At 43.3% G+C, this 26,065-nt stretch overlaps 1 protein-coding gene across 5 annotated transcripts in view; it reads left to right on the forward strand.

Moving 5' to 3' along the window:
• LOC140455351 (protein PRRC2A-like) overlaps positions 1-26,065 on the forward strand; it is a 135,018-nt gene that overhangs the window by 76,279 nt on the left and 32,674 nt on the right. For 3 of the 5 annotated variants that reach the window (XM_072550137.1, XM_072550136.1, XM_072550140.1), the window contains exons 10-22: positions 1,792-1,882; positions 2,470-2,665; positions 6,640-6,735; positions 7,817-8,174; positions 8,575-8,747; positions 10,822-11,122; positions 12,502-12,688; positions 14,256-16,484; positions 17,030-17,241; positions 18,418-18,566; positions 19,579-19,747; positions 22,790-22,854; positions 25,490-25,726. In XM_072550137.1, the coding sequence (XP_072406238.1) occupies positions 1,792-1,882; positions 2,470-2,665; positions 6,640-6,735; positions 7,817-8,174; positions 8,575-8,747; positions 10,822-11,122; positions 12,502-12,688; positions 14,256-16,484; positions 17,030-17,241; positions 18,418-18,566; positions 19,579-19,747; positions 22,790-22,854; positions 25,490-25,726 (4,463 nt within the window). The remainder of the gene's footprint in view (positions 1-1,791; positions 1,883-2,469; positions 2,666-6,639; positions 6,736-7,816; positions 8,175-8,574; positions 8,748-10,821; positions 11,123-12,501; positions 12,689-14,255; positions 16,485-17,029; positions 17,242-18,417; positions 18,567-19,578; positions 19,748-22,789; positions 22,855-25,489; positions 25,727-26,065) is intronic. The other 2 variants (XM_072550138.1, XM_072550139.1) reach the window with 2 other exon arrangements.

Here is a 26,065-nt window from a genome sequence, read left to right on the forward strand (position 1 = left end):
AAAAAATTTAATTCTTCAGCTGTAGAGTCCATGGAAATTTGTTTCAAGCAAGCAGTGTTTTAAATTTGTGTGCTTAATATTTTTAAACTTATACACACTTGGGCCATGCCACTGAGGTAGTAGCATAACTTTATTATTGTACGGTGCTGGAAAAATCTTTGTTACAGTACCAACCAAAAATTACTTGTCATTTTACCAGTCATTGTGTTGTGTCTCTGATCTTGGTGTCTTTGCCCTCCTTGTCCCTCAACTCCCAAATTGTCCTATTTTTATGTACTTTTTCCAATCTCAAGTAACATTTCTTTACCCCTCTTCCTTCTGCCTACTGTTTGGTTTTAGAGTTTGGGCTTGCATCTTTTATTGGTCCAGAAGTGAAGTAGCAAATTTCTCTTGATGTTAGAGACTGGATGCATGGCTCACTTGCTGATATGCGACAAATTTCAAATGGACTGTTTGAGATTTTGGAGAAGATTGTGTAGTTCAAGTTTTTGGTGTGCTTGCTGATCTGTGGGTTTGTTCTCAGACGTTTCGTCACCATGCTAGGTAATGTCATTAATGAGCCTCTAGTGAAGCGTAGTGTCATGTCCTACTTGCTGTTTATGGGTCTTGTGGGTGATATCACTTTTGGTTTGTTTCAGAGGTTGGTAAATGGGGTCCAAATCTGTTTAATGGATTTCCAGTTTGAATGCCAGGTCTCTAGGAATCCCCGAGCGTGTCTGTTTGGCCGGCCCCAAGATTGTATTGTGCCAGTTGACCTGGTATCCCTCTTCGTCTCAGTTTGTCCAATGTAATGCTTGGTGCAGTCCTTGCAAGGTATTTTGTATATCTCACTCGTTCTGGTTGTGGGTATGGATTTCTTTTAAATTCACAAACTAATGTGATATTCAAAATATTCTGTCAGAACTGCATTAAACATTACATTGGTCAAACTGGCAGGAAACTAGCCACCAGAATACATGAGCACCAACTAGTTACCAAAAGATACGACTAACGGTCAATGGTATCCATGCACGCAGACAAAGAAGGGCGCCAATTCAACTGGGACAATATATCCATCCTGGCATAGGCTAAACAAAGACATGCATGGGAATTCCTGGAGGCCTGGCATTGAAACCAGAACTCCATTAACAAACACATCAATTTGGACCCCATTTACTAACCCCTCAAATAGAAACAACAATGATATCACCCACCACAACAAACCAAGACCCATAAGTAGCAAGTGGGACATGAGACCATGCTTCACCGGAGGCTCACTGATTATGATACCTAGCATGGTGATGAAACGTCTGAAAACAAGCCCGCCAGCTCGGTGAGCAAACTGACAATATTAAATGGACTATGCCACCAAATAGACTTACCAGTGAATTTGCTGTGAGAACTGTTCAGTTCTACAATGTGGCTGATTGCTTTGCTTTGCTTTGCTTTGATAGCTGTTTTTCATTTATTTCATTGTCGCTGGGATCTACTGAGTCACTGACAGTTGCAATCTGACTCTGAGATGGGAAAGCAATGAAGCTTGTAGTAATTGCAAATCTGGAAACTAGAAATAACCTTTTCTCTTGTGGTTGCACAGTTAATGCATCATAATGATTGGAACAAGTGTACCTCCAAGAGTGGTGAGTGGGGGGTAGGTGGGTGTAGAGGTTATTTAGACTGTAGGTGGCTAATGTGTGACTGTACCTTTTAAACTCTTTGATCTGGACCAGGGACACGTCATTATGAAAGTGGAAATTCAGGCTAGCATTTGCCATTTTGCTTGTTTCACTTTTTGCATCTTTACTTCTACAGGAGCACATGAGGAAATAGACTACACTGAAAAACTAAAATTCAGTGACGATGAAGATGACGATGATGCCGAAAAGGGGAAATCTGAAAACTGGTCAGTGTGAAAATCATTTTGTTAATTCTAGGAATTGCAAAAGAGCATTCATTTGTAGATTTGTAATTTTTTTTATTGTTAACTTCCATTTGTTGTTTTTTGAGGTCTTGTGTTGAAGTTGTGTCCTTGTGATTTAGTAGGGTTTAGCCACATTAAAAACCTGATAGGAGATATCCTTTAAAGAGGGCAGGGAACGATTGTAGTGTATTGTAGTAAAAGAAGAGAATTCATGCCGACAACTTGAATTAGTCATATTTTCTCAAACATAACTTGTTTCCTTCATTTGCTCGTTTCTTGGTTTGGGTGCACTTGTTGATTCTTCAAGCACAACTTTGTACGATCGGTGATTCCATTGTCTGTTTCTCTACACTCTAGCCTTTGCATTTAGATATGTTTTATGGCTAATTACATTCCAAGTGACTGCAGTTCTTTTTTACTTTGATGTTTGACTCCTGAGTCAGAGCTGATCATTCTGGTATCGTGGTCATCTGATATGATTCTTTGTGATGTTATTGTTGCCTTGATCAAAGAGTGGAGAAAGTTGCTGTGTGCATAGATGAAAGTAACAATCTTATTCTTCTGTGCAGGGATGGGCAGACAAGTCGACCAGACCGGCAAGAGTCGCGCACCTCTGAGAACAAAAAAGAGCCCCCCTCAGAGGAGCACTTGTCTGTCAAAGCAGGTCGGGGTGAAGGTCTGACCTCTGCCCAGACTGAGCTGGGGCCGCCTGGGTCCCAACCGCCCAGAGTTTCTGCAAGCTGGGGTCCTGCTGTGGATCACCAGGTACATGACCAAGACGATCAATATAATGCACCACTTTGTTCATCTGTGTGGGTTTTCTCTAGATGCGTGATCTCTGTAAATAAGGTTGAAAGGTTTCCTATAGTCTATGGATTTTTACTTCCAAACGAACTTGAAGTACAGTTGAAGCCCTTTTTGGAAGAAGCTTTAGATTTCCCAAATCATTTCTGAGCACTTTTTTTTTTATTTTGAAAACATGTTGGGTTTGGAATTCTGCCACTAGATACTACCAAACTGAAAGGCTCATCTACAAAATAAGGTTGAGTCAGTCGATCAGTTTCCAAGAGGTTGCACATTCCAAGGGGAAGCTGCTACTGGTTAACACTATGTTGGCATCCAATTAAACTGCAGGTGTTGGAATAGTTACAGTTGTTGTGGTTCTGTTCGCCAAGCTGGGAATTTGTCTTGCAAACATTTCGTCCCCTATCTAGGTGACATCCTCAGTGCTTGGGAGCCTCCTGTGAAGCGCTTCTGTGCTGTTTCCATCCTGCTGATGCCACTATAAATGCCGGAGGACTGAGGATGTCACCTAGACAGGGGACGAAACGTTTGCAAGACAAATTCCCAGCTCGGCGAACAGAACCACAACAACGAGCACCCGAGCTACAAATCTTCTACCAAACTTTGAATAGTTACAGTGGTGGGAATGCATTTGGGCTGGTGTGATTGCTGCTAAAGGACATGAAAATCTTTCCGTGAAAACTTCTATTTCTGAACCAAATTTGGTTTTAAAAACCAGATTGACACTACATCTCTTTTTACCTCAGGGAATCATGTTACAAGTAGTTTTGTAGTCTTGAGTTCCATTGTCAGTTTTCCAGGCGAGATTTGACAGCTGAGCAGGTGTGGCTCTGGCGAGCTGGAGGGAACTAGGATTGCTAGGTAAGAGGTGTATTATGAAATAAGCACAGGTTACGGTTTCAATGTTACTGCCAACATTACTTGGGTTGGCTAATTCATTAGTTGAGGGAAAAAAAGTGTAATGTTTAGGAATCTGAAATCTAAGGCCCTTGAGGAATTGAAAGGAAACCAGAAAGCATTTAAACAATTAATTAGGATGGCTAAAAGGGGCCATGAAATATCCTTGCTGAGTAGGATAAGGAAAATTCCAATACCTATATAAAATGCACATTCGGAGCAAGAGGGTAACTGGTTAAAAAGGTGGATCCATTCAAGGACAAAGATATTTTGCATGAAACCAGAGGAAATGGATAAGGTCCTTTTTAATGAGTACTTTGCATCAGTGTTCATCAATGAGAAGAACAAGGAGCAGTTGGTTGATATTCTAGGGTATGAGGATATTAAGGAGGAGTGGTCCTTGGGTGTCTTGAAAAACATTGTGGTAAACCTGATGCCATCTATTCCAGGATACTGAGGGAGGCAAGGGAGGAGGTTGCTGGACCTTGACAAGGAACTTTATTATCTTCTCAGCCACAAAGCTCCAGAAAACTGGAGAGTAGTCAGTATTGTTCCCTTTTTAAGAAGGGCAGGAAGGATAATTCAGGGCATTCTAGGCTGGTGGGCCTTGCATTGCAGGTAAGTAGCTTATTGGAGAAGATCCTAAGGGATAGGATGTATTCTCCATTGGAAAATAATGGACTTAGAGTCAGACGTACAGCATGGAAACCAACCCTTCGGTCCAATTCATCCAAGCCGACCAGATATCCCAACCCAATCTAGTCCCACCAGCCAGCACCTAGCCCATATCCCTCCAAACCCTTCCTATTCATATACCCATCCAGATGCCTCTTAAATATTGCAATTGTACCAGTCTCCATCACTTCCTCTGGCAGCTCATTCCATTCCCATACTACTCTGTGAAAAAGTTGCCCCTTAGGTTTATTTTATATCTTTCCCCTGTCACCCTAAGCCTATGCCCTCTAGTTCAGGACCCCCCCCCCCCCCAACCCCAGGGAAAAGACTATGCCTATTTACCCTATCCATGCCCCTCATGATTTTGTAAACCTCTAGAAGGTCATCCCTCAGCCTCCGACGCTCCGGGGAAAACAGCCCCAGCCTGTTCAGCCTCTCCCTATTGCTCAAATCCTCCAACCCTGGCAACATCCTTGCAAATCTTTTCTGAACCCTTTCGAGTTTCACCACATCTTTCCGATAGGAAGGAGACCAGAATCGCACACAATAGTCCAACAGTGGCCTAACCAATGTCCTGTACACCCGCAACATGACCCCTCAACATGGCTTTTTGCAGGAAAGGTCTTATCTCTCAAGCTTCATTCCCTTTTTTTGTTTGAAGGAACAAAAATGACTATTGGTACTTCAGTGGGTATTATCTACATGGGCTCTACTGAACTAGTTGACAAGGTTCCTCGTGGTCAGCTGGTCCACAACATTAAATCGCATGGGGCCCACAGGGAGTGAGTTCAATACAAAATTGGCTTGGTCATAGAATATAGAGGTAGCTGTGAAGAGGTTTTTGACTGGAGGTCTGTGACCAGAGATGTTCAGCAAGGATCAGTACTGGAACCTCTGTTTTTCATCCAAATCATTTATATAATGTAGGTGGTCTAATCAGTGAGGCAAATTTGTAGAGTTGTGGGATAATGAGGAAAGTTGTCAAGGGATACAACTGAATCCAGATCAATTGGAAAGTTTGCTGCACTATAGGAAGGATGTGCAGGCTTTGGAGTGCGAACTAAAAAAGTTTACAAGGATGTTGTCTGGATTGGAGTGTGTCAACACAGGTTTTGCAAACTTGGATTGTTTTTGCTAATATCAGAGACTGAGCAGATGGCATGATTGGCCTTACTTCCGCTCCTATGTCTTTATGGTCTTATGGTAGAAGTATGTAATATTGAGAGGCATGGGATAGATAGTCTCTTTCCTAGGGTGCAAATGTCAAATACTAGCAGGCATCGACTTTAAAATGAGAAGGGGAATGTTTATAGGAGATGTGTGAGGCAGGTTTTATATGCAGAGGGTGGTATTTGCCTAGAATGTACTGCCAGGGGAGGTGGTAGAAGCAGGTATGGTAGCAACAATTTGAGAAGCTTAGACAGACACGTGAGTAAACAATGTCCAAGCAGATGGGATCAGTTTAGAATGGCAAGTGGATGGGCGCAAGGATCTGTTCTTGTTCAATGTTAAGTACCTTCCACGTGCCAATACTTTGATTACATTTTAGCAATTAGCTCATTCACGCTAATGCCTTAGTGTGCAGTGTTAATCTGGGTGTAGACCAGAAAGTGTTTAGGATTGACTTTTCAGCTTGTGCTGAGACAAAACCAGGCACCAGTACATGTGCTGCAGTTGACCTCCAGAAGGACTCATTTGGTTGCTCTCTGGTGATTAAAACTAGGAAAACACATTTAAAGGCACAATGTGTGACTGAGTTGTTCCCACAGGCAATTTGACAATCGTTGCTATCCAGGCTTACAAATGAGTATCAAAAATATTTCGAATTGCAACTGTATTGTATTTTAAAGGAAAAAGTTGGTGAAGGTCCTGTCTATCTGACAGCAGCATCAAACACTGTGGGTTAGTGTTCTTTGCAAGTAATTCTCAGTGTAGCATCTTTTCCTTACTCCTATACCTGGAGTGAATATGGTAAATGGAGCTTTTCTCCATATCTAAACTTAGTCAGGAGCTCTGGATGGAAAATATAGAGGACCATTATAGTGCATGATCTACAAGTATTTGATTCTGTCACACTATGGATCTGAAATGCAAAGTGTTCCCTCCGCACTAACCTTTTTGTGTGCAGAAATCCAAGTAAAATTATACTGCTGGAGGTTTAACCTGACACTGTTATTTGATTTTGGGATAATTATTTCTTCTGATCATAAAAAGATTTTGGATATGTAAGTCTGCCTTTTTAATTTTGCATCATTTTCCACTTCTCTTATCCCTCCCCTACCTACCAGCCTCCCCCTCCACCTTACACTTATCACTGGGGTAAAAATCCTAATAGTTTAAACTCAGTAACTATGTCGTTTTAGGGTCGAAGGACAGGCATGTGCTCACCTCACGAGCATCAGATTGCTCAAGGTTCGTACAGCATCTACAGGCAGGCCGCTTCCCCCAGCATGCACCAGGTTTGTAGGGTTAGCAGTAGGTTATGGCAGATTGATTATTTTGAAGTTACAAAAAGAAGTTTCTTGATTTTGCATAAACACTAGCTTAACTATGTCATCTTCCAATTTGAGATTCTGAAAGGTGTGCGGGTAGTAAAGCATACTGTGATTTCAGAGAAGACGTGCAATAAGCCATGTGAAGTACTTGGAGAATCCAACAGGGCATGGGTTTATGAGTACTTAAGAGATTGTTACAGGTTTTCTGACTCAAATCCTAAAGCATACACACTGCCAATTTGGTTGGGTATATATTTTGTTGAGACTGTAACCTCTTGTAAGGGATTTTGCCCCTTTACTGTGAGGCAGCTTTGCACAATATTAGCCATGCTTTTGGAGAGACTTCTTTTTGAATGCAGCACAGGTTGAAATTTTTGATTATCTTAACCAATATGGCAGTGTATCACTGACTGGGTAATCTTGAATTATCAATTGATTAAACATGTAATGCATTTTAACTTGTCATCTATTTCTTCTTCTCTTATTCCCCCGCCCCCCAATTCCATCTTCTTCCTCTTGTGTTCATGCAGTCCTTCACTTTTTTCCTTTTTAATGTTTTTCCATGTTTTAACCACACACCGTACAAAGATTTCAGAGTGGCCTGGGCCGGTGTAACTTTATGGGTACTGCTGTGAATATCACTCTGCAGTATATCCTAGTGTTATTCCAGAATCTGAGATTTGTATGTACCTTCACTGGTAGAAGTGGTCTGTTGCAGTTGCTTTTGTTTTGACATCAACCTCACACCAGGAGCTTTTTTTCCATTTTGTTCTCTGCTGGCAACTGTTTTTCTAGTGTTCCTGTATAGTTTTGCTGTCTCTGTCCTCTGAAGCCTTCCAGCTAAAGGTTAGCAATAAAGTTAATGCTCAATTTTACTACCAAGACTGCTTGAATCCATCTATGTTAAGTCTGATGTTTCAACATGCAGCATCTGTGCAGGAGTGCGGTGTCCTCTGACTGTAGTCTTGCTGTAACAAGGCAGCTTTTGAACTGTCCGGAGCTTGTGGCGAATCTGATGAGCAATCTATTCCTTTCCCACTGGCAGACTACAGTTCCCCAGGAAAAAGCTAATCCTTCCCTCGCAAATCAAAAGACTCCCGTGGGTGAAGACGAAGATGAGGCCTGGCGTCAGCGGCGCAAGCAGTCATCAACTGAGATCTCTGCCGCTGTGGAGCGGGCGCGGAAACGGCGTGAGGAAGAGGAGCGCCGCATGCAGGAGGAGCGTCGAGCTGCCTGCGCAGAGAAGCTGAAGCGGCTTGATGAGAAGTTTGGTGCCTCTGAAAAACGCCAGAAGTCCGAGCAGGAGAAAGAAGAGGCTTCAGAGGAAAAAGAGAACGAAGAGCCTGTGGGGTCTAATAAACGGCAGCGAACGGCCAGCAGTGGCAGCTTCGAAATGCCACAAGGTACTTGTTATCATTTAAAAGACAACTAGCATTTTGCTTGTTTTCCTGCTTTTGTGTTCACCTCTGCAATGTGGTCATGCAAGTGACTCTGTTCCCTGACTTATTTTGACGGGTGAAAGTTGCTCATGGCTTTTTGTTTTTAAGAAGTTTGGTCCTTCCCACCCTACAAGGGAGGCCTGCAATGCCTCCACTTGACAAGCTGGCTAGAATGGGGAATGTATTACATGAAGGGATGAAGACCAGTGCATGTTTGCCAGTTTTGCCAAGAGTGAGTTTGCTGTGTCAAAGGAGCCCAAACAATAGCTGCGAGCTTTAAGTTCAGGATTCCCTTAGAGGCTGTAGAATGGAGCAAGTCTATTGTAACACTGATTTATTTTTATTTTGGTCTTTTCATTTCCAGCTGAACCCCCACCTCCCCCTGAAAAGGAAACTGTTGAAGTGAAAGAGGAGGCAGGGGTGGTGAGGGTTGAGTCCAAGGTAGAAACAGTGGTACCAGGAAGGCAACCTCAACCCTGCCAAGGCTATTCCAAGTACCAGAAGTCATTGCCGCCCAGGTTTCAAAGACAGCAGCAGGTAAACTATGACCTAGTGATGGCAAGTGAACTATTTTGAAATTAAAGCAGTGTATTGATTTGCATGAGCACTGTGGATTTCTGCACTAATGTAGTTTGCATAGAAAGCTAAATAAACGTGTTTGTTAATTTTGAATATAAGTTAATGAACAACCTGCTGGAGAGAGTGAAAGCATAAATTAGCCAATCCATGTGATACTGGTCTTATGCTCATTAATTTTTTTAATGGAGCAAGTGACCGGTAAAGGGAACTAATGGGTTAGGCCAAAGAAACTAATGATGCCTGGCATTAGATCAAGGCAGCGTCTAGAATTGCTGATGATCTTTCTGGAGTAAATTTAGGAAATGCTTTTACACACAAGGTAAAAATTTGCAATTCTACATGCAGTTGTGGTTGGGTCAGCTAATTTGAACCTGGAATTGAAGAATTTTTTGTAAGCAAAAAGTTAGGAGTTGATGGGCAGAAGTAGCTGAATGACTTTGGATCGTGGGTCAGTCATGAATCGATTGAATGAACCAACAGGCTTAGGAATACCATGTAATTACCTCTGCCAAACATCATAATTGATTCAGAGGCACTTTTTCCGCAGTTGTGGCTACCATTTGTCCTGTTTGCTCTTTATCAAAGAGATTTTTGTAATAGTTTGTGACTTATAGAGTCATAGTTATACAGCACAGTTTGTGCCATGAAAGAATGCTGAGGGTTGTGTGGTTTGTCTTACCTTCAACTTTGACACTATGGTGTTAGCAGACAATCTGGATTTCTATTTACACGAAGTGGTGACTGAGTTGGGCGGGGGGGGGGGGGGGGTGGAGAAAGAGTTTGGATACTTATGAAGCTGTCTGTTAGCTGAATTGGGGGGACTACAGGGAGATTAGACAATGCAAGGTCTGGTTAAAATAAAATCATGATCAGCAAGTCATGTCTGGCATCATGCTGTGCAGAGTTATTAAGAGGCCTCCATTTGAAAACCAATTTGCTAATCCAGATACTAAAGTTAAGAATTTCAAGTAAGAATAGTATGAGACTTGGCTAAGATGCCAACCTGTAGTCAATTGACCTGTTAGGTTCTTTTCCTGCGGCTTCACGCACAAGATGCAATTCGCACACACCAACTTCTGCAAACAGTTAGTTTATTAAGGCCTGTACAAGCTAGGTGACCCCCTTTGACCCTCTTCGCAGGCATGCGAAGTCAAGTCAGAGGTCCTGAACAAAGGAAATAATTCCCTTGAGCAGGTCAGTTAGTCATGCTCTCGGATACTCTGGCCACGCCCTCACAGTCACATGTTACCTCTGGTACAATGATAGGATGAGGTCATCCTCTGAGATAATGTAAATGACCTAATCCTAGAGAATTGTTATGCAAACAATTTCCTGACTCAGTGACTCCCCAAGACAATGCAGGTGTGACATATTTAGCTTTGGGGTATGACTCTGAAAGCATTTCTGAATGGAAGGGGCTGAATGATCGTTTAATTTGATAGTGGAGGAGTAGTAGCAAATGCCCACTTAAATGGAGTGGGAGTCATCCGCATTCTGGCCTGAATGTCATCGCCACCCACTTCCAGAACGTTCAGTCAGTGTGGTTTTACCCTTTAATATTACACGCATGTCCAGAGAGAGAGAGTCCAATTTAATCTTCTTACGTTACAACCTACCAACCCCCACCACAAAGTGGTGGATGAGAGTAGTCTGAAAGAGAAAGTGAGGACTGCAGATGCTGGAAATCAGAGCTTAAAAATGTGTTGCTGGAAAAGCACAGCAGGTCAGGCAGCATCAAAGGAACAGAGGAATTGACGTTTCGGGCACTCCTGAAGAAGGGTTTACGCCCGAAACGTCGATTCTTCTGTTCCTTTGCTGCCTGACCACCTGCGCTTTTCCAGCAACACATTTTTTTAAGACGAGAGTAGTCTGCAGAGTCCGATAACTAGCCGTAGGTCCATAGGCCTTTAGCCTCTTCTGTCAGAACCAAAAGTCAGGAAAATTATTGTACAGTTTTCAAGACTCTTGTGCATGAACTGTGGTGCTATGGTACCTGATGATGTTTGTGGTATGTTTTGTCTTCAAAATTCAGGAGCAGCTTCTTAAACAGCAGCAGCAGTGGCAGCAGCAGCAACAACAACAGCACCAGTCTTCCCAGCAGGTCCCTCCCCAGCAACCACCACAGCCGCAGCCACTTGCTATGGCCCCGTCAGCACCCATGCACCCGCAGCAGCAGAAGCCCATGTACCCAGGTTCCATCGGCCGCCCACCACCACCTATGCCCCCTATGGGTTACGACCCACGTTGGATGATGATGCCTCCGTACATGGATCCTCGTATGCTACAAGGCAGGCCCCCTATCGACTACTTCCCAGCTGGTGTTCATCCTTCAGGTGAGTGGGCAACCTCTGGGGTGGGTAACATTGTCCAACGCTGCCCTGACGTTTGTGGGAATTTTTTTTCTTTTAAATGATGAAGTCAGAAGGTTGCATCCTGAAGTGGACAACTTGCAGAGTTTGTTTACCTTTTTGAATGGTGGATTGAGGCACAACATTTCCTCCCTTTGCTGCCATCTTTGTTGTGAGACAGCTTGTATATGCAAGTTATCCTGCCATATGGCGATAGCTGATGGTTATTCCAAATTCAACTAGTATGCAGTTTCACAGAATCCCTACAGTGTGGAAGCAGCCCTTTGAATCCACAAGAACCCTCCGGAAAGCATCTCACCGAGACCTGCCCCCCTACCCTGTCCCTGTAAACTTCTACTTCCACTAGCCAATCCACCTAATCTCCTCAGATGCTGCCTGAACTGCTGTGCTCTTCCGACACCACAAATCCAGAATCTGGTTTCCAGCATTTGCAGTAATTGTTTTTACCTAATCTGCACATCTTTGGACAAGCATCCAGGGCAAACCCACGCAGACACAGAATGTACAAACTCCAGGCAGACAGTTGCCTGAGACTACAATTGAACCTGTTGCTGTGAGTCAGCATTGCTAACCACTAAGCTACCGTGCTGCTGGTATTTTCTAAAAGACTCAAATGTGGATTTGTTTCTAGAAGTCCTTGGGAAGAGGTAGGTGACAGAGTCCATTAGATTGTGACCCCACTAGTTGCTGCATTGGTTGGGGATAATGTTTTACTTTCAGAAGTAAAAGCTGCCTTTCCTATTGGAGTTGTTCTTTGTTGCAAATAACCTGTTTGGCAGTAATGCATTCGAAACTGCAGCATGTGAAACAATTTTTTTTAATTAAAGCTACCTTGCCATCATATTTACACCTCAATTAAATCTTTTGGTCTCCTGATTTCAAAAGAATCTGTGTCCTGTGTGCGGTTTACTGGATTGCAACTATTCATCTGACAAGTTTGAAATTCCCTCCACAAAACTAGAGTTTTTATCCTGGGTGAAAAGGATACGCGAAACAATTGACTATGTCAGGTGGGATGTACCATAGTCTGCTTCGAATTCTATCTCACTGAGTAGAGAGGAAGGTTAGCAATGTATATTATGTGCGCAGTGGTTAGAGTTGGTAGTATCGGGAGAGAGAAAAGCAGAAAATGGAGATTGGGGTTGAATTCTGTCTCTGTCTCTGTTTATCTGTCCCTGTAGTACTGAAAATTGCATCATTTGACATTATTGGTTTAATATTTGAATCCATATAGTCCACTTTTTTTTTTAGAATTTCCTCATGTAAATTGTATTGCATTAGAACAGCCACAGTGCAAGAGTGAGGTGAAACATGTCTTGATTGATTTTCTCGTTTTGCTTTAGGTTTAATGGCACGTGAGCGTTCAGACAGCGGTGGTTCTGGATCTGAACCCTTTGACCGACACCCTACAAGGGGTACGCCACCTATTGACCCCAAGTTGGCCTGGGCTGGTGATGTGTTCCCACCAGCAGAGATACGGCCTTTGGCTTCGCCGATACGACCACATGATGAAGATGACAAAAGTTTGAGGTCTGTTCAGATTTGCCTCGACATGGGTTGGGGGCTACTGATCCCTGAGGGGGGGCATTGTAACATGAGCGTGTTAGAGGATGATGCATCTTCATAAATGATTTGTTTTGCAAAAAGCTGCCCACACTCCTACATTGTCAGTGTTACACCTGGTTTGTTTTGCCTCCCTTCAATGAAAGAGAGATCTCTGCTTCAGAGAGCCAAATGCATTTATTTGCCACCTTTGGTTGCAGGGAGCTTGGTTTGCTACTGAACATAGCAAGCTAATTTTAGAGCTATACAATACATCTTGGCCAAAAGTTGTTTGGAACCCCCTAATCACAATGCCTCAATCAAGAAATTGTGCTCACCGTTGGCAAGTGATTTAGGCATTTTGGGCAAGACCTTTCTCCATTTGAACCAAGGAATGTACCACAGCAAGAAGTTGTGATGTTGCTGCTTCAGATATTCATTTCACGTTTGATTTCCAAAAAGTGGCACAGTCCGTCCTCCACCTGCTCCCAATAACTTTGTTTTAGAAAAGCTCAAGTGAAGATGTTTACTGTTATTTTAAAACTGCTCTCTTTTCATCTGAGGGAAGAGTCTTTGTCTACTTATAAAAATCCTTCCTCATTTGATAACTTTGATTAGGTGTTTTATTCTTTTCTCTACTCCAGTGAAAACTATCTCAGTACTTTCTGTACTTCAAATGAACTGTATCTGTGTGGAGAAACAGATGAAAGAGCCCTAACCTAGACATTTTGGTTCTGTGTTTGAACGTTCCATTAATGTACTTTGTAGATTCAAATGCTGATAGTGAATAGGGCATTTATAAATGTCAGTTTAGGCAGTTTTAATAGACATCTTCTGTATTCAATTATTTTAATTCAGATAGCTCAGTAGTGAGGAATAGAACTAGGGTCTATTCTTTACTTCTATTAGCATTGCTGTAAATAAATGTGCATTATAGATGTGTGCCTTCATATCTAAGTATGAGCCCAAATGAATCTCCAGTTGATACGTGCCAGGTCAATCTGAATAAGCACTCAATGAATGCATCTATAGCTGACACACCTAGCCAGGGCCTGGTGGTTAAATACAGCTTGGTAACTGAATTATATAAGACCAAATTTGTTCCAAGTTAGCAGGTCCCAGGAAATGCTTCAGTATTGGGAGTGTGGTAATGAAATGAGCCACTGATCTGATAGGCTAACTTGCCTTTGGAAATGGAGCACTTTTTCTTTCAAAGAAAATATGTCTGGGCGTTGCTTTGATATCCAGTGAATATCGAAGTTTCCCCTTTCAAGTTGCAAGCAGAGTATCAGCACATCCTATTTAAGCTCCCATGAAAATCCTTAAGTTGAAAGGGCAGAGTTGTCAGCAGCTTTTGAGATGTCATTTGGGAAGAGTCAGTGCTGAAGGGAGGGGCAAGAATGGGGATGTAGGCAAGTTTGAGTACAGGACAAATAGTGATATTTTAGCTGTTTATAAAAATGTGTTTATAAGATGTTAATGGGTTATTCAACACTCTTGTATTGTCACATTTTGCACCAATATCTGTTCCTCATTGACTTTCTTTTACATACAGAAGTGAAACCCCACCAGTCCGGCACAGAGACACCGGACCACCTCAGTCCTTTGTGAGTGGTCTTCAGGTTTCGGACAGTGGACCTCGACATGTTCCCCAAATGCAGCGGTATACACTGATGGACCGCCTGGATGAACAGAGACAGACCCCCTGGCAGAATTCCCTGCCCAGTGTTCAGATGGAGCTGGAACGGGATAGGCGGGTAGAGGTGTCTTCACAACTTCAGCATTCACATGCGCAGCGCAAGGCAGAGCAGGAGTCTATGCCCATCCGCAGGGAAACCACACAACTACAACACGAAGACAAAAAGATGGAGCCGCTCATGATGCACGTGCCTCGGGAAGCTAGCCAACTTTCCAACGTTGTAAAGAAGGCAGCTCCCCACATTCAGGCTGCAGAAGTTCTGCAGCACAAGGAAGACCACTCGGTCAAAGAGAACAAGCAAGAAGAGAACAAAAAAGGTGACAAACCCAACCGTCAGGATATGCACCGACCTCAGAGGAAGGAATCTAAGACAGAAACCAGATGGGGACCACGGCCCGGCAGTAAAAACCGTGATGAGCCGAGCGATAAACCTGCTCGGAGAGCTGGACCCATCAAAAAACCAGTACTGAAAGACATGAAGCGTGAAGACAGTGAGCAGGAGGTGGAGAAGGGCAAGCCTGCGTCAGGAGAGAAGACTGTTGTTAAGGGGAAGGACAAGTTGCAGGAATTCAAGCTTGAGGCTGATTGTTCAAAGCAGGACTCTTCAAGTTTGAAAGTGAGCCAGCCTGTCCCTTCTGTGTCTGTCTCCAATAAGCCTTCACAAGGCCCTCCTCTTTCAAATGTGCAGGATGACCGAGGGAAAGCAAAGCCTTCTGGGAAGGATCAGAGGCCTGAGAAAGCAAAAACATCCAAACCACCTCAGAAGGACTTTAACAATGGCCCTCCACCCCCTCGGCGGAATAGAGATCGGGATCATTCGTTTGACCGTAGTTATTCGGGGCGAGGCAGAGGCAGAGGACGCGGCGAATTCTTCTCGCGGGGAAGGGGTTATCGAGGAGCCTATGGTGGCCGTGGAAGAGGAGGCAGAGGCCGCAGCAGGGAGTTCAGAGGCTATAGGGAGCCCATGTACCGAACAGAGGAGAGTGGCTCCAAGAGCTCATTCAGGCCGCGGAACCCAAGTGAGACACGCAGCGAAGGCTCGGAGTATGAGGAGATTCCCAAGCGCCGCCGTCAGAGGGGCTCAGAGACCGGTAGCGAGACTCACGAGAGTGCCAGCGATGTGGCTCACTCCGACAAGGAAGTCTCCTCCAGTTCCAAAGAGCCCACCAAGGAGTTCCGAAACTCCGATCAAGGCCGTGCAGACAAGAAGAACAGAGCAGAGCCACCGAAGCTTGCCGACAAGATGCCTCCACGGCTGAGTGATTCTTCACGTGGCAGGGTCTTCACTCCACGTGGTGTACCATCTCGCAGAGGCCGGGGAGGTATGCCTCGCGGGGGTGGCGGCGGTGGTGGCCGCCCTCAGCAAGGGGGCTGGGGACCTTCTTCAAAGGTACCACCCCCCAAGAAGCAGCCCTCGAAGGAGCAGGTCAAAACACCAGAAATCAGGCCTCTTGATATGCACCCAGGTAAAGAGTCTGAGAAAAACCCCTCTGAGAAGCTGCCGCAGGTCGGTGAGTCAGCGGCACCTGAGGGCCAGCCTCACCGGTCAGAGAGGCCCCCGGATAAACCACCGAGGCGGCGGCGTCACGGGCGTTCTCAGCAGCAGGACAAGCCTCCACGGTTCCGCCGCCTGAAGCAGGAGCGGGAGGTGGCTGCCCGAATGAACGGTGAAAGAAACCTCTTCCCTGAATCCTTGCCGCCAAATCCACCTCCCAACCCACAAACTGAGGAGATCAAGGAGGTAGTGCGCAACGCTGCCGGCACCAAGTCCCCAGACTTGTCCAACCAGAACTCTGACCAGGCCAATGAGGAATGGGAGACAGCGTCTGAAAGCAGCGACTTCACTGAGAGGAGGGACAAGGATGGCATGTTCGTGAAAAATGCCCCTGGAGGAATCAAGTCAGTCGACCCCAATGCTGCCCAGAAGAAGGAATCGTCCAAGCGCAGCTTCTCCAGCCAGAGACCTGGGATGGACCGACAGAATCGGCGCTCGAACCCAGGAGATTCAAGTGGCAAAGGCAACCGGAATAGCGCTGGATCTGTCAGGAATGAGAAGCGCAACTGGCCTTCCCCAAAGAATAGGAGGTGAGTGAGCAGGAGTGGGTAATTCAGAGGTGTGGTCGTCGTGGAAGTTGAGATAAAAGATTCCGCTCCAAATTTGCACTTTTTGTAAAAGATTGTGCACTTTGAAGAGAAGAAATTGTTGCTGTATTTAGTTTTGGTTGCCTGAGAGTAATTGAAATCGGCAAAGTTGCTACTAATGTCTGTTTAGTGACCCCTGTAGAAAATTTACACAAAACCAAAATCGCATTACTCCTGATGTCCCCACAATGCACCCACAGGAATGCTGCTGACGTTTGAGTGCTTTAAGATGGCTGATTTCCTGGTGTCTAGGCTTTTCTAATGAAAGCTTTGTGTTCCACTCGTTGCCAGTGGAGTCATATCTCTGCATGAATGGACAACTTCAGGAGTAGGAGTAGGGGAAGGGTAAGAGATTAAAGTATCTGTACAAGACTTAACCTGACCATGTCTATAGGGGAGAGCGGTTTGGCTTTCAAGTGAGCATGTGCCATAAAGGAAGCAGGTTTGAAGAGTTTGACAGTAAAGAGTTTGAAATGTAATCTTGGCAGGCCAGTGGAAGATCGGACAACACTCGCTGCAGCTCTTCCTCAGAACGCGAGTGCAGTATTCAGAGTAGACAGGATCATTCCCAGTGACTCTGCTGCCATCCAGAAAGCCATTGCAGAAGTAAACAACCGGCACAAGGATTGCAAACTGGCACCTGGCAAAATAAAGGAGAAGAATGATATGCTGACACAATTTGATCTGAACAATTATGCAAGTAAGTCCAGGAAAAATGTGCTGTAACTGTGTGTGTTAAGGTGGTGTTGTGGTTGAGTTTATTGTGAACATACTGCCTGTCCCAATTGTCCCTACGGTAATGCTGAGCCATTCCATTCCATAAGATATGTTTGGCGTGAACTGTTGGACTCTAGTCTGTTTCTGTTCTGTATGATTCTAAGATCCCAAAATTCTTTGGGAGAGGTATTCCAGCATATTGACCCGCCTACAGAGAGGGTAATACAGTTCAAATTCTGCTCTGGCTCTTGTGCTGACCCACCTTGCTATTTGTCCCGTGAAACCAGTTTCTGGCACTCCTTAATACTTTCCTCATAATGTTGTCACCATTCATGATGGGATGCATGTGGCAGTGGGTCTGAGTGTTGTCATGCTGATGAGTCTGTTTAACTTCCTAAAGTGCAGTCTGGAAAGTGTAATTATTTCATAGTGTACAACAATGAAAGAGGCCAACAGTGGCAGAAGTGACTACTATGTACAGCAACCCACCAGTGCTCCTTTGATTGCACATTCCTAACCTGTGACCTCTGCCACAGTAGATCCATGAGATTGTCACCACTGCAAGTTTCCCTCCAACCATCCTGACTTATAACTATCGCTGTTCCTTCACTGTCACAGGGTTTAAGTCCAGGAGCTCCATATACAACCACATTATTGCTGTACTGGCACCCACACCAACCATAACCGGTCATGAAGCTGGCTGAGACCACCAATAGGAGAGTAGTTGCAGGGTGAGCCACAAAAGCTGACCAAACCAGAGACATCCACATATTGTGGGAAAAAAATAAATGGAAAGTAGCAATTGACTTTTTCAGGGAAGCTCCACAAACAGCCATGAGGCAAATGACTCTGTTTAATACTGTGGGTTGAGAGACATCTTAATGTAGCTTCCCTGCTCTCTCTGTAGTGCCTTTTTGATCTCTTTTTGTGGGACTTGACAATGTGGCTTTTCCTCACTGATGTGGTGAAGTGTTCTGTGCACTATGTTCAAGTCTGGAAAGACTGTAATCTTTTGAGTGAGTTAACAGTTTTACATGTAGCTTGGTTACCTGTTTGCCTTTACGATGTGGCTTTCTGTACCATAGAACAGTTCAGAGGGTATTTGACCTGTTGACTTTGTTTGATTTCGGATCAATCTTTACTTCACCACCTATTTTAGGTGTTGTGATTATTGATGATCACCCAGCAATTTCTGCAGATGATGAGTCCATATCTCCCTTAAATGACGGCTTCACTCGTGTCCTTTCAAAACGTCAGAAGAGGATCCTGGATGATGAGCGCCGCAAAAAGGAAGAGCATCTGCTGCAGGTAAACTCAGAGGCAATCTCTTGTCGGGGGCTCTACCTGTGTTTAGATATCAATCTAAGTAACTGATAAGCCTTCGGGGGGTAAAGATAGTAAAAGCATAGATTAGTCGTGTATTGAGGGTAGCGTCAATAGCATTGGCTATGTGACTTGCTTCATTTGAGTCTGTGCTGAAAACTAAGGTGGCATATGCTAAAGATAACTGAGGACAGCAGTGTGTTTGACTGTGTGTGTGGATTTCTCCATGGGCTGCCAGTGTTAAAATTCATATCTTGTGCAGACCAACAATTCTAAAAGTGAAGCCAGAAAATTTGATGGAAGCAGGATGACTTTATGTAGAGTTTTTAAAGAAATTTTTAGAATTTTCAAGTTGACTTGTTCATTCATGTTGAGACTTGCAGCAGTAACCTGCAACGCTGAGTAGACATTGTCTTCCAATTGTGGGGCAGTTGATGAAAGTCATTTCTGGTTGATGACTTTGCTACTTGGAGCATGGTTACTCTTGGATCTGCAGCCCAGTCATCGCACAGACAATTGAACTGTTTCAGAAAGGTAGCAAATTTGCAAACTCATCAAATCTTGTTGCTACTTCACTACTGTGTCCATGCAGAGGTAATGATGCTTTTGTTGAAATGCTTTTGAAATTAATTAAATGAACACCTGCCCATTACCCTTTTTCATCCTTTTCTTTATTTCTTGCCCTCTCCATCCCCCGATTTTAAGAAAAAACAAAAGAAGTTCTATTGGTCTGTTTGGATCCTCAGGCTGTGTGTTTAAATAACATGGCAAAAGAAGTAAGGAATGGTGCTGATCAAACTGGAAGATTTGTTGACTGAGACCATTTGCTGATTTTTGCCCTCTGCCACATGTGCAAGACCTGTAACTACCAGCGGAGTTTGAGGGGTGGATAGGAAGTGGTTTTGGCAGTAAGACGTTGTATTTGGAATGATGTGTTCTGGTTACCTTGTGGTACCTGATTCTCCCTAACAGTTTTAATGTTATCTATCTTCACCAGAAAGCTGTCAAAATCTGCACAATGGATTCTCTGCATCCCTCATTATCTGGCTTCCCCAAAAAGCAGTCTAAGAAGGTGACTCATTCAAACTTAGAGTCTGAAGAGAGCTGCAAGGGTCAGACTAACGCAGCTAATCTGGGAACTCAGATTTGGAATACCACGCATTCCGGTATGTCATTCTCGCATATGAATAGAAACGTGAAGTGTGGGCATGGATGAGAAGTTTTAATGTATTCTTGTAAACAAAATAGCTACCTTTTGGTACAAACCTGGAAGTAATTGAAACTTTGAAGAAATTACCACCGATCTTAGGCAATATATATTTATTTGTGCACAGCACCTGAATGGCATGTTCCAAGAAATATATTTGCTAGCCTAGTGAGGCTTGAACTTCAGCTGCAACTTTTCATGAAACTGGGAACTATGGATGCTGTAAATCAGAGATAAAAACAGAAATTGCTGGAAAAACACAGCAGGTTTGGCAGCATCTGTAGCAAGAAATTAATGTTAATGTTTTGGTGGAGTGACCCTTCCCTGGAACTCTGTTGCTGCCAGACCTCCTGAGCTTTTCCAGCAATTTCTATTTTTGGCTTTTTCATTTAAACTGTTTTGAGCACACTAATGATTGCTTTGTCTTGTGTGACACAAAATAATTAATACTAATCTATCTTAAAATAGCTGTAGAACATTTCCAGGTACCTGCTTTGCAGCTAGGTCGGGAAATGTGAGCCAGGGTTTCAGCTCCTCTTAATAATTAAATTAATCCTTGTTGGCAGTGATATATGAATGTGAGATGAGGATAAACTGGGTTTGATCGTGATGGCCCTTGTCCAATAACCATCAACGTTTGTTGCTTCTATTTATACTTGAATAAAATTGCTAGGAGCTGTTTTCCCTGATAGATTGACAGCCGCAGCATGTATCATGTTCAAGTGAGTGTAATGATATTTTTGAAAAGAAATACTTGCAGCATTTGGCAAGCAGCAAATGTAATTTGGATTTTTAATCTTTCCTTATGTTCTCAGTTAGCTCTCTGGGTCCAGGAGTGGCTTACAGTTTAGGTAGAAGCCATTTGGCTGTTGTTCATGTGTGAGGTTTTTGCAATCCAAAACATGATAGATTTGGATGTTGTTGCGAGTTTAATTTTGCAGAGAAAATAGAGTTGCTGGTTCTGACAGTGGGGAACCTCTGAATTCAGAAAGTTGTGGGCTCTAGTCCTGATGCAGAAATTTTGAGAAGTCTTGGCTTTTGGATGAGATGTTGAGCCAAGGTCCTTTACTGCAGTCCTGGGTGATTATGACAGATCACAACAACATACTTCTTAAAGATGAGCTGACGATTTCTCCATAGTCTCTTGACCAATGTTTATCACTGAACCTCAATCGGATTATTTAGTTATCACATTTTGTTTTTGGGAACTTGCTGTTTCAAAAATTAATGATTACACGTTCCAACTGTGACTGCACTGTTACAGTAACTTCATTGACTGTAAAGCCTGGGGTCATGTACAGTGCAGTACAAATGACAGACCTTTCATGATGAGCCTTGTTGAAGGCAGTGGCTGTAAAGGTAGCAGATGCTTTTAAAATTCTGAAGATTCTGGAGAGGATTCTACAGATGGAAAATAACAAAGATAACACCACTATTAAGGAGAGATGGACAATGGAGAACCACAGACCTGCTACTTTGTCAGTAGGAAATAGTGGTGCAATTGAGTTGACATGAATTTATTAAAGGGAAATCATGCTTGATAAATCTGTTTGGAAGATATTATTTGCAGTATAGATCAAATAGAATCAATGGGTGTGTTACTGGATTTTCAGGAGACCTTTGAAAAAGTGCTATATAGGAGATTAGTAATCAAAGTTAGAGCATGTGATTCAGAAAAACCAATTTGCAATCCATAGAGGATAGCATAAAGTGGAGTAAGAATGAATGGGTCATTCTCATTGTCGGCTGTGCAATGGCTGCAACTGTTCAGTTACTATAAATGAATTAAATAATGGGAACCCATTTTAATATTTTTTTGTTTTGCTATTACATAAAACTAGGTGGGAAAACAAGTTTGGGAAATGTGCATGGAGACTTCAAGCAGACTTGGGCAGACTGAAGTGAATGGACTAGAATATGGCTGATGGAATATAATTTGCGATATTTTTATTATTTTTGTTTTAAATTTCTTTGGTGAGAGATTGGGACATTTGGTGCCTGAGGAACCTGTTCCCAATACACACAAAGCTAACATGCAGGTGCAGCAATCGATGAGGGAGGCGAGTGGTGTGTTGGCTGCCATCACAAGGGATAGAGAAGTAAAGATGGTGTAGTTGGCCTTGATAAGACTTTACCTGCCGTATTGTGTACACTTTTTTTAAAGTCTTATCCAAGGGAGGATATTTGTGCTATAGAGGGAGTGCAACAGAGGTTCATCAGACTAATTCCTGGGAGAGCAGAACGGTCTTAGGAAGCAACACTGAGGAAACTGTGCCTGTATTCTCTAGTGTTTGGAACAATGGGAGGTAATGTTGTTTGAAACTTGTAAAAAGTTTTACGTTGTGATTATTTGGTTGTGGATAAGCTGTTTCTCCTGGCTGGTGAGTCATAAGTCTTGGAACACAGCCTTGGAATAAAGGCCAAGCCATAAAATACCTATGACTGCATCTGTGGAATTCTCTACCCCAGGGGACTGCTGAAACTCAGTCATTGGGCGAGTTGCAGACACCTATTGATTGCTGGGGTTGAATTCTACTAAGGCATGTGGAAAGGGGTGCAGGAAAATCCTGTTTAGGTATGTAATCAGCCATGATTAAACTGAATGGCTAACAGCAAGTTCAAGAGGCTGAATAGTCTACTTCTGTTCCAATGTTCCTGAAATCCCTTTTGTGACCCTGGATTTTTGGCAAGAGACACTGCAGATTACACTCTAACCAAAATTCCATTCGGTGCCAAAAGAAAAAGATTGATCCATCGAGAAGCTTCAATGATAGCCAATTCCTTTCAATGTGATGATCAAGTCTGTTGCATGCAGAGGTTCTTTCAAGGTGCACAGGTTTAATTCAGCAATTGAAAAGACAAGTCCTGATTGGGTGTGCATGATTTTGCTCTTTAGTACTGAGTCTTCGTGCTTTTAACTTTTTTTTTGCGTAACAAAACTTTAAAGCATTCCCCCCCACCCCCTCCCATAATCTTACAGTTTACTCCCTTACTCCTCCAGCAGCCTCCGGTCTGGATACTTGGATCAAACCTCTGAATGTCTTTGCCGAGGCAGCTAGTGCTGAGGTAAGCAATATTTCCTGGACTCTACTAGTCAACATATGCGAGTTGCCTTATTCTGATTGAAAGCATTTATTTCTTGAATAGCAAGCATGTAGCTGATAATTCTGCGACCTGAATGTGTCACGGGCCAAGGTTAGAGAGTGAAACATTGGTAATGAACATCCCTTTCAGATTGTATCTGTGGAACTTGTTCACATTTGCTTTGTGGGTAGTTAAAGTTCTACTGACCAACTGACCAGAAGTAAACATGATAGCACAACAATTTTTTTTCAGCCTAAAGGCTGATTTTCCCATCCCTTTTATTCAGGTAGTCCCTATGATCTTTACACTCTTCCTGTACTGTTTTAGAACCCCAGGCCCTCAAAAGTTCTGTAGCCTCTATCCCAATGCTGAGCTTCTCCAGAAGCGCAGGTATACAAAGCCAGTGCACAACACCATTTTGCAACTTCACTCAATAATGCAAAGCAGGTAACTTTCATACAAGTAGAAGGGACCACATTTCTTTCTACGCCGTTGCCTGGTTTTCTTCATCTTGTATCTCCATTTCCCAAAGTTAATGTTGTATTTTCTGGAATAAAACCAGAATGTGTTGGAAATACTCAGCAGGTCGGGCAAGTGCGAAAGGTGATATTTTAGGTGGCTGAGGAAGTTAGGTGAAATTTGTTTTGTGAGGGGAGAGAAGAGGGCAAAGTAGTAAGTCTGTAATGGGGAGGTGAACAGTAGAGATTAAATAATAAAAGGGACTGGTCATGGACAAACAAAAAGAAATGTCTGGAGGAGACCTGAATGGCCGAATCACACTCCACTCCAGAAAACCAGAGAAACAGGAAATATAAACTGAAACAAAAGAAAAAATGATTCCAAACTAAGGATTGAGGTTTTGATCTGAAATTGGTGACCTTTCCAGACAACAGCCTAACTATGTAGGTTTAATGACCAGATTGGAATTAAACCTGCAATACGTCAAACCACTCCACAATCACTCCAGTGTCCTCTTTTTTTTTGTGCAGCACCTTCCCATGCAAGAATGGGAGATGTAACAAACACCTTCTATTTACGTCCTTCCTCTTTCCATTTTTAAAATAAAATATGTTAGGCTACTCTGATGGAGAAGGGCCATGATTTTTATGTGCATAAGTCATTAAAGTTGGCAGAACAGATGGAGAGCACAGTTAATAAAGCATTAGGATCCTAATTTTGAGGGGGGGGGCATAGAGTACAACAGTAAGGAGTTTACGCTGAATTGTCATGAAACATTAGCCAACCTTCTGGGATGTTCTAGGTGCCACACATTGGCGTCAGTGGTGAATAGGTTGCATGTGGTTCCAAGGATGAAAACTGTCATGAAGATTGGATAGGTTTGGGCAGTTTTTCTTGGAAAAGACAAAGAGGAGATTTTGATTGAAGTTTTCAAAATCCAAGATCTGAACAGTTGATGGGGAGAAACTGTTGTAGCTCCTAACAGGATTAAAAATTAGGGAGTGCAGATTTAAAGTGACTGTACAAGAAGTACGTAAAGTGTGAGAAAAGACTCATCATTTGACTTCAGGCCTGAAAGGATGGTGGAAGCAGTTTCAGTTGATGTTTAAGGAGGTATTAGATGGTTACTTAAAGAAAATAATGCACAGGGATGCAGTGAACATGACTTGGTGCCATTCAGAAAGCTACTGCAGAGTGTTGAACTGAATAACCATCTACGCCATTACCAGCTCTGAGATTCTCTCAATTCTAGGTCCCAAGCACTTTCTCCAAGTAAATAATGCTTTACTTGTATTTTAAATATAAAATACAGCATTCTCAATATATTAAATCAGGTTCAGACTGGGTGATTGGCTGGTAGAATACCTCAATTTAGCCTGCAAGCATGACCCCGACCTTGGGCTCGCTTGTCACTTTAAATCTTCTCCATGCTCCCAGGTTGATGACCCTGTCCTCTTGCCTCCTGCAAAACTTGAGGAACAGCAGTTCAACTTAGAGCATTGAGTTAAAATGCCCAACTGAATCTGGGAAGTTGTAATCAATTTCAGTTCACAACCTCTACCCTGTGTTGTTTTCTTCTGTGCTAGTTTTGCTTTCACTCTCTCATTTCACTCTTTGCTTTAGGTGACAGCGATTCAAGATTCAGCTGTTCAAGGTTTGGCAATTTGCACCATCTCCAGGCGCACTTTTTTTTTGATTGTTTGTTTCTTTCTCATTACACTTCTGTTTGATTTAACTTATCCTGCCTCCCACTCTTTCACAGTGCACCTGCCACTTAAGAGGTTTTAAGTAAGTTCTAACTTTGTTCCCCAGTTTGTTGAAATCCCAAAGGTTGAATCGCCTGCTGATACTCGCTGTGTAAGTCCACACAGACTAGTCACCTTGAACAAGGGTATTGGAGTGCAACTAGCATCCATGGGGTGATGGTCCCATAAGGACCTAACATACATGCAGGAGAGGGATTTGCTTTTGGAAATGATACTTCAGTCTTTGAAAGGTTAATTAGCTTTGTAAGCAGGTGTGAATGTACTGGCCGTGACGTACAGTTGCCAAGGAAGAAGAGTTGGCGGCTTGCATTTTTGGGGAAAAAAAAGCAGCAACGTAGTTCATGTATTTTGATTAAACTGCAGCGTGTATGTCTCTGCCCTTTTGTTTCAAGGCCAGCCAGACTGACAGTGGGGTGGATTTGAGCAGCGACTGTCAGGTCTCATCGACCAGTTCCTCGCAGCGTAGTTCTCCAGCCAGCAGCCTGAAAACTGACACTGGGGAGCGTGTTGGTCTTATTAACCGGATCAGCACAAAGGTGGTTGAGATTCGATCAGCAGAAAACCAGCTCCTAGAACCCAAAGAGCAGAGACAGAGACCTGCTAGGACAGGAGCACTGAAAGAAAATAAGGTATCGCACTTACTGTGATGACATGGCCTCTATAATCACCTTGCTTGCTATACAGCATTTGTTCTGAATGCATTTCTTCTGAATACCAGTCACTTCTGGTAGTGTTCTTCTCCTCCTCTCCCAACCTGACCTTCAATCCCTATCCATAATACCCATTCTTCTTTTGTGACTGTTAACAGCGAGCTTCAGCAGGCGAAATGCTTCATGGAGGTAATTGCATCTACTCTGGTGCTTGTGTGTGTGTGTGTGTGTGTGTGTGTGTGTGTGTGTGTGTGTGTGTGTGTGTGTGTGTGTGTGTGTGTGTGTGTGTGTGTGTGTGTGTGTGTGTGTGTGTGTCAC

This window comes from Chiloscyllium punctatum, chromosome 30, assembly GCF_047496795.1.
Source record: "Chiloscyllium punctatum isolate Juve2018m chromosome 30, sChiPun1.3, whole genome shotgun sequence".
Classification (NCBI taxonomy): Eukaryota; Metazoa; Chordata; class Chondrichthyes; order Orectolobiformes; family Hemiscylliidae; genus Chiloscyllium; species Chiloscyllium punctatum.